This window comes from Patiria miniata, unplaced genomic scaffold, assembly GCF_015706575.1.
Source record: "Patiria miniata isolate m_02_andy unplaced genomic scaffold, ASM1570657v1 HiC_scaffold_1, whole genome shotgun sequence".
NCBI classification, from domain to species: Eukaryota; Metazoa; Echinodermata; class Asteroidea; order Valvatida; family Asterinidae; genus Patiria; species Patiria miniata.
Genome location: NW_024037047.1, coordinates 35,394,608 through 35,403,397, shown reverse-complemented (window position 1 = coordinate 35,403,397; position 8,790 = coordinate 35,394,608). Strand labels below are relative to the sequence as shown.

At 41.5% G+C, this 8,790-nt stretch overlaps 2 protein-coding genes across 2 annotated transcripts; one reads left to right on the top strand and one right to left on the bottom strand.

The window, feature by feature from the left end:
* The first annotated feature begins 1,681 nt into the window (after positions 1 to 1,681).
* Positions 1,682 to 4,585, top strand: LOC119733179. Its single transcript, XM_038206762.1, has 5 exons — positions 1,682 to 1,705; positions 1,790 to 1,951; positions 2,322 to 2,519; positions 2,638 to 2,770; positions 3,333 to 4,585. The coding sequence occupies exons 1-5, from the start codon at positions 1,682 to 1,684 to the stop codon at positions 3,614 to 3,616; spliced, it is 801 nt and encodes a 266-aa protein (XP_038062690.1). The 3' UTR covers positions 3,617 to 4,585.
* An 8-nt stretch (positions 4,586 to 4,593) lies between these two features.
* On the bottom strand, positions 4,594 to 6,533 carry LOC119729269. Its single transcript, XM_038201876.1, has 2 exons — positions 6,503 to 6,533; positions 4,594 to 6,108 (listed from the first exon to the last, which is right to left on the bottom strand). The coding sequence occupies exon 2, from the start codon at positions 6,041 to 6,043 to the stop codon at positions 5,084 to 5,086; it is 960 nt and encodes a 319-aa protein (XP_038057804.1). The 5' UTR covers positions 6,044 to 6,108; positions 6,503 to 6,533; the 3' UTR covers positions 4,594 to 5,083.
* Between the last annotated feature and the right edge of the window lie 2,257 nt (positions 6,534 to 8,790).

The window sequence follows — 8,790 nt, the reverse complement described above, 5'->3', positions numbered from 1 at the left end:
TGGTTGACAGATAGTCGTCTTCAAGTCATGAAGATGGATGGTGAGGGTATGCCCTCTGTGTTTTTTACAGTATTTGATGACTGTACGTGGCGTTTGATTGTAGCCGGTATTGTTGCACAAGGGGACCTTCCCGTCTGTTGTGGGCACCCAAGGGTTCTGAGTGTGGAAGATTTCCAGGATATGCTGCGGAAGTTGTCTTCACTATTTGTTTGTGAGGGAAACAAAGATCTTCATGGCGTTGTGGAGGCAAGGAAGGGGGCAGAAGGTCAGATGCCAATCAGGATTACAGCCAATGACATCTACTGTCAGGGGACAGTTAGACACATCAAATGTCTCCTTCTTAGTAATAGGCCCCGGTGTGATGTGTGCATGATTCATCGGAGTGACTTGATGGTCCTTGCAAGTCGGGAGAAAGGAAAGTTGTTCAAGGATGTGTCCGTCGATTCCACAATTCCAAACAAGAAAACTTGACAAATCAACAGCTTCAACAGAAAGTGTCCCTTCTGCAGACCGAAAGGAGAAACCTGAAACGACGAAGTCTAGCCTTGAAGGACAAAGTAGCCTCCATGCTGGAAAAGGAGAATGTGGCGGTTGATGGAATTCAGCATAAGCAGTTATCAGCGACAGTAGGTGATTGTGATGACGAGATGAAGAAAATCCTTGGGTTGAGCTCAGCAAGGCTGTTATGGGAACAGCAAAAGGAGTCGGCTCTGAAGGGCAAACAGATGCGATGGCATCCTGCCATTATCAGATGGTGCATTGCCCTTCAGAGCAAGTCCTCAGCAGGGTATGGTCTTCTTCGTGATTCAGGCTTTCTTAAGCTACCCCACCCGAGCACGCTGCATTCATACAGCCATTTTGCCAGCCTCACTACAGGGTTTAATGCCTCTATGCTTGCCAGGATTTATCAGGACTGGCATCTGGAGACGGTTCCTGAGTTCGAACGCAATGTGTCTCTTCTATTTGATGAAATGAAGGTGAAAGCAGGCTTGGCCTTCTCTGTGAGGTCTGGGAAAATCATGGGTTTCACTGATTTGGGGAGTGTGGCCAACGAGATTGCTGCTTTTGAAAGGAGGTGCAGAGGAGACGAGGAGCCAACCATAGCAACTCATGTCATGGTTCTGATGGTGAGGGGCATTTTCAGTTCTTTACGTGCTCCAGTGGCGTATTTCCCAACTACCGGCATCACAGGCGACCAGTTGTACCCGTGCATGTGGGAAGCTGTTTTGTGGTTAGAAACAGCTGGGCTGAAGGTTCGGGGTTTGGTGTCCGATGGAGCCTCTCCAAATAGGAAATTCTATCGATTACACGGAAAGAGTTCTGAGACGAGTGTGCCAACGTATTGCACTCCGAATCCCTTTGACCCCACCCGGAAAATCTTTTTCCTGTGCGATGTTCCCAATCTGCTGAAAACAACAAGGAACAACTTCGAGAATTCGGGATACAATCGCTAGACAAGGACACTCTGCGTGAGTTTCATGTTTGTTTTCTTTTGTCTTTCATTTTTTGTATATTAACAGCAAGAAAATAGAAAAAAAATCTAAACAGAAATCTATTATAAGGAGTGCTTGGGTATGGGATGCTGAAATTGTGTAATAAAATTGTCCCACATGCATCAAAAAGGTTGTAATTAAAAAGAAACTATAAATTTGTGAGAATTGTTTACAAAATCCAATTCAGAATGCTCTCTGTGGTCCATAGAATTGTTTGATGCAAACAACTAAGTAATATTTGCGCTATTAAGTACATCTATTTATTTTGTGGGCTGTGTTGTGTATTTCTTTCATAGTACCATAAGCAAGACATCAAGTGGACGCAACTTCTTCAGTTGTATGAGTGGGACGTCGGCTTGGATCGCCATTCACCGGGTCTCCGTCGCCTGCACAAGATAACCTATGAACATCTGCACCTAACTCCGTCCCTCAGAATGCGGGTGTACATGGCTGCACAGGTAAGCTTTTAATTGACGTGGTTTTGATTTTACCAATTGATCTCCGTACTAGTGCAAAAAAAAATGATTTAAGTTATTGCATGATTGAACACATGCTTAAAAATCCCCCTTTTAAAAGCACTCAAAACATGGGAACCCCAGAAGGTCATAAACTCTGAAGTTGCAATTTTTTACAAAGCAAAGCCGTCATCAAAATCTATTGGGATTTTTTTGTTTTAGAAATTAAGAAAACAGTTGCAGCGTTGAAGTCTGTTGGCCCACTGGTGGCAACATTGTTTATGCTAAGGTGGCAACTGTACCGTCACAACCTACAGTTCCAGAGTGTACAGACAGTGAAACAGGAAGTATAATCATTCTAATTGATTTTTAGGTTATGAGCTCCACGGTTGCCAACACTCTTGATGCACAGATGAAGGCAGGCAAGGTTGGTCTGGAGTCCACCATCAAATTCATCAGATACATTGATGACTTCTTTGACTGCCTGAATGTCTCCAATGCCTACGATTACGCTCGCCTCAGGAAGCCCAACTTGGAACCTTACATCAGTGCTGAGGATAAAAGATTTGACGTAAGTAGAAGATGTCTCAATGAATGCCAATTGTTGTGTTACTTTAACTGTCTTGTATTACCACAGTGATTTGGTATTACATTTATAATTTTCAGATGATTTCATTTTTTGTCAACAGTGGCTGATGCACGACTTCCTTGGTTTCCTTGATGAATGGGAGGCTGAAGTCGAGTCACACCCAGCCCTGGATAAGACAGCCAAGGCGAAGATGATCCTCAGCAAGGAAACTCTCAAGGGGATGAGAATAACAGGTTAGATCAACAGTGTTTTAGAAACGGTACCAATAACTGCCATCAATCCATCCTGTGTGTGTTCAATACCATATACATTGTGAACTATATTTCCACTGAATGCAGTTAATTGTAACTGTAAAACTTCAAAGTAGAATGTCACAGTCTTGTTTTATTTTACGAAATCTGTGAGCAATGGTTTGCTTGAATCATTTCCCTTTTTGTTTTAAAGTCATCTCTGCAACAAGGTCGTATCTCCTAAAATTGCACTAACACGAAACTCCAGTTTAATAATGTCAAAAGGTTGTATCTCGCTTAAAATAACCCAGATGTGCACACAAAGTAAATGGACGTCGCAATACAACCTTTGTTGCACTGACGCGACGACATGTAAATACACAATCGGGACCAAGGTTTTTGTTTGCTGTAACCAGGGAGGAAGGAATTCCTTCCTTCCTCCATGCATGCTGTACCTAAAAAGTTTGTCTTGACATTGTTTGTACAGTGTATGCATACATGTGTACACGACAGTTGGCTCTTCAAAGTTTTAACACAAATCCCTATTTTGGATTTTCTGTTTCAGTGCATTCATTTGTCGAGCTAGGGAGGCTGCTGCTCAAGCTTCCTGGTGTGACTTTTCTTCTAAGCGAGAAATTTAATCAGGATCCTTTGGAGCAGTATTTTAGCAAGCAGCGTGGCACAGGTGGCTGCAGCGATAACCCGACCGTCGAGCAGTTTGGTCATAACATGCAGGCCCTGTATGTTGCATCCAGCTGCGTCAAAGCTTCGAAGAGAGGCAACTGCAAAGTACAGGGTGCAGATGAAGTGGCTGCTCTTGATAGCACACCTCTTCCTCGGAGAAAGTAAGGAAAGAATGTAGTATCCAGATGTCACTTCAGCGGTTGTGTACAAAGTGTATGGAGAGTTACGAAAAAAAATGTGTATTTCCTTACAATATTGGAAAGTTTTCTCGGCCCCAGATTCATGGCTTTTCAACATTTTCATAATGACTATCCATTATTAAGATGATGTATTAAGAAAAAAGTGGCGCCAGGTTGCAACATTCTTTCCCAAAATAATGTTTTATATCATGCATGATATAGAGACCAAATTTTTCTCACATTGGGTAAAAAAAATACAGTGCAAGGACTGCAAGATTTAACATCTGATACCGTCAAACTGAAACATCAACGGTATGATGCTCATTTCAATTCTTTCGACTTTAACGTATGCTTCCAATAAGCCTAAAATGTTCAGCTTTCTTGTGTAGTGTATGCCAATTATGATGAACCAAAAAAATTGCCATTCCTCATTGAGTTTTTTTAGGAGTCATATCATAAGTGGTTGCAGTAAACCTGTAAAATAACTGACACGCAGAATTTAAATAATTAAGAGGATCCTTCAGTTCATATTCCTTTTCTTTTAATGTGTCACTTTCTGCCACAGTTTGTACAGCATGGATTTAATTTTCATAAATTGTTTCATTGGCATGGTTACTCTGCAAAACTATACATTTGTAAATATCGGTAAGAGTAACATGGGAGTGTCATCTGAGACATGAGGGATTGTACCAAGTCTGTCATATAAATGAATTCAAAGTATTGTAATACATCATACATGTAGCTATACAGTTTTCATTCCCATGTGTTATCACAGGGATAAAGTGATTAGAATCTTGACATTTCTTCTTGTACTACTGATAGAAAGCGAACATTCCAAAGGTTGATTTAACAAAATAGAGACATTCACAAATTAAATGATACCTTGCTGTTAGTGTTTGTTTAATTCAGTGAGTTTGAATGTTCATGCACTAGTATTGCGTGTATCTCTGTTTGGGAAAAAAGCAATTACACGATGGCCGCTGCAATGAAAAGGATCGAAAATGTACAGAAGCACCATTCAAAATACATTGTACAGATGTAATAATAATAATAATAATGTGGGTATTAAGTACAGGGAATATTAAAGGAGGAAAAAATATGTCACATTGCATCTACAAAGGCATGTTTGCGATCAAACCTTTATTAGTATACATGTACATGTATTAACGATACAATTACATTAACAATGAATATGTACAGCACTTGTACTTCGATGCTGTCAGCTGTCAGCATTGAAATGTTATTGCATATCTGTAAAACTTTCGAGTATTGCTACTTGTACACCAAATTCCCTTTAATACTAAATGATAACAAAAAGCCACCTAGAATATAGTAATGCATATTGTGAACTGGTGTATCAGCTTGTTGGGTAGCATGCTTACAATTACAGTTTTGAGATATGGAATCCAGACACTTGATTTACTTGTAAAGTACGATGTACATGTATCAGAATTTACAGATCCTTACGCAGAGCTTTTTCTGCTTTTTTCCCAACATGTCCATGTGTTGCTTTCTTCAAGTTTAAATACACATTGATGAAAGCTTTTGCTCTGATTTTTATCCACTTCTTCACAGTCATGTTCAGTAAGTTTGTTGAAGTGTCCCCTGTTATCTTTCCTTGTGTTAGACTACACCAGTAGGTTTGTACTCGATGACTACCTTTAATATTGTTCAAAAGCGTGCTCTGAATATCACATCCTTGAAATGTTTTTAGATTATTCTTGGTCAAATACTTGCATGTCTCCTGCTCCATGGCTCGGAACAATAAATATACCCCATCAGACACACGAAATAACCCACCACGATTTTGTTTATCAATCCAGTCGTTTGTGTATTGGAAAAATGTCCTTGCAGTTTCATCACTACAGTCTACTTTCCAGGATTTAAGGAATTTACAGTATGTCATAGCAGTGTCATTCTTTTGTTTATTTAAGTTTTTGAACAGAGAAAATGGAATATATCCAGATACATATCTCAAAACCTGTTCCTCCTGAGGACTTAAACTCTCAGACTTTGTTTCAGCTTGGTTGTCAATGGGTTTATCTTGTTTATTTCTATCTTCAATGATAGCCTGTAAAACTGCCTGCAATAGAAATTGGCAAACAAGGTGGACATGCTGCCCCTCTCTGTACAGTCCCATGGCTTGCAAAAGTTCTATCCACTTATCGTTTACCTCCAGTCTGTACTTGTGAAAGGCTCGCCAAAGAATCTCATAGCCTTCTGGTTTAAGATATTTAGAATCTCCGGCTGTTATGACGAACCACAATCCGCTAACTGTAGCCGCGCAGAAATCTTGCAATGCTTCGGTGTTGGTCTTGGCCATCAAGCTCGCCACTAGACTCAGCATGCAGACCGCGGTGGGGTAGACTCCAAGGCAGATTGGGTGCTGCTGCAGCTGCTGTAGTCCAGACATGAAGTAATGGTCAGCTTTCTGAAGTGCATCAGCTTCACAGAACTTTGCCTCGGGACGTTTTACAGCTATTGCAGACAAAATGATTGAAAAATTATATTATTACATTGTGCATACATTGGACTAAACATGGCAGGAGGATTGTGGATTTTAAAACTTTAATTATTTAAATATCATGAAATCTCAATAAGTCAAACTCTGATAACTTAAAACTCCTGTTAAGCCAAACAAAGAATATATTCCCTTCAGAAGTATAACAATGATACAACTTCTCTTAACTCAAAAGTCTGCTTAACTCAAATTTTGAGCTTGTTCCATTGAGATTTGCCAAATCGAGATTTTATGTAAATGTATGTACATGTACATAGTGTTTTGGAGATACAAATGCCCCAAACACATACATGTATTCAAAACATGCATTTCTGTTAAATGTTAAGAAGACATGAAGTATGAATTACTTACCAGGCTTTGGAGGCTTTCGAGCTTTTTTGTCTTTTTTTTTTGCAGATGGCTGTGCGTCTGTGGTCACTGCATCTGTAGTCTCAGATGTCTTCTTTGGTTTCTGTCTGTTTTTTTCCGAGAACGAGGTGGTCTTGAAACTGTAGGATCAGGACCAGGAGATGAATCTGTAGGGGAAAAGATTTTTAAACAAATAAGTCTTGGACATGTTGGATCAGATGCTCTGTAAAATAAAACGGTTCAAACTAAATTATAGGCCTACATCCATGATCCATCTTTGTTAATCAAATTGCATATCTATATCTTTCAATTTTTTTTTATTGAACTATGGTGCTTGGCAAGTATTCAAGTGGGAATAAATATAAAAAAAATATGAACAACAATTGACACTAACGACAGCGAAAGAACTAAAGAAGGAATTATTTTTAGCCAAAATAAAAATACATGTCACAATTTTTCATGTTGACCAAAATCACTGAAGTGAAGTATTTTTTCTTCTGTTTATTATCTTCGCTATACTTTTACCACATAGGCCTACCTATTTCTTCAGTCGTTCCAGGGAGGCATCGACTACAAACCCAGGTGTCTGGGATTGTATCGGCACAAACACCGGCGCAGCTATAGTGCCACCACACAACGGTGCACTGATCATCATCGCACGTTCGCGCACGCGATCATCTCCATGGTTGAAGGCTCCCCACGCACACAATACTGCCGACCGTCATCTTCGGACTCGTAGTCGAGTTCTGCCACCTCATTTTCATCGAATTCTTCGTCAGAAACGTCGCTCAAATCGCTCAAATCGGAGCCCGTAACAAAATCGTCCGCCCTTACCGTACGCCGCCATTTTACAACATGGCGCGGGCGCAGTACGCATGCGTGGCAATCCCATAATGCTTTGTGGCGAGTGTCCGGGCTGCGGTCGCGACCGCTAATTGATTTACTGATAGCGCTCGCGGGTGTTTATCCGATCTGGACTGCTGCTGTTTTTACGACCGCGGCAACGAACCCTGAATCTTTGATCCTATGGTCGTTTAAACTCCAGTTTTTATAGCGATTGGTAATCGATCCCCGCGGCGTGTTATAGAGCCGATCTAGTACACCTGGTACCCTGCTGCCTCTACACGACCTAACCGCTACAAACGCCCGGCGTCCAAAAGTCTACTGAAAAACCACCTCCCTCCCATGCCACAGTGGGTCTATATACACGGACATGACGTACATGTACAGTACCTTAACAGGGGACGAAGTTGGAAAAGAAACACGTATCGCGATATCGGAACGCTAGCGCGTAGTTCAGGCAAGTCAAAAGATCTTTCTTTGTTTGTTTTTTTCTTTTTTTTCCATGGAAAGTGAATTTCGATTTTACAACATGGCGCGGACGCAGTACGCATGCGTGGCAATCCCATAATGCTTTGTGGCGAGTGTCCGGGCTGCGGTCGCGACCGCTAATTGATTTACTGATAGCGCTCGCGGGTGTTTATCCGATCTGGACTGCTGCTGTTTTTACGACCGCGGCAACGAACCCTGAATCTTTGATCCTATGGTCGTTTAAGGGTGCAGACCAGTAAATCGGTCCGAAATTGCCTGCGCCGGCCAAATCACGATTTGCATGCCCTCAAAATCTTCGGTATTTGGGCATGCTTTGGGCCATGAACTTGAGGGTTTGTAAAAAATATGGGTGGAAGCCGTGCACAGGACTGGGAGCTTGCAGTTCTGTGTAATTTTGATGTAATCTGGACCCTAAGAGCGCTCTATTTTGCAATGGAGTGTAGGCATCGTTTTTCAAAATGGCGCTGGGCTTCAGGACTATTTTCAGGGGTGATCATCTTCAGATGGAAATTTCTCCTAAAAGTCATCAGTTGACCCCCCGAAAATTGAAAAGAAAATGAAAGATGATGAAATAAGATTTAATTTGATGTGCGTCTCGAACACCTTGGAGAGTTGTGAGTATTTTTCCCGAATTTTTGAAGTGGGAGCATTTACCATTGGGGTCTATGGGAGTTTATTTACTGGTCTGCTACCTGTAGTTTCAAAATGGCGCCTTCCATCGTTTGTTGTCAAATGTTTGCGGAGTGTTTTTTTTCAGGGGGGCGGAACCTGTGGGGGGGGGGGGGGCAGCGTTTCAAAAGGGGTCACCAATGGCGGTTCCGCAACAAATGCGCCCAAAATCTGAATAGGGCCGATGGACTGTCGTCCGATCACAGCAATTTCGAGCGAACAAGGGGGGGGGGTTATTTGGGGTCGGAAGGAGCAAAAACTCAATTAACGCCCGTTGGGGGCGCCCTACA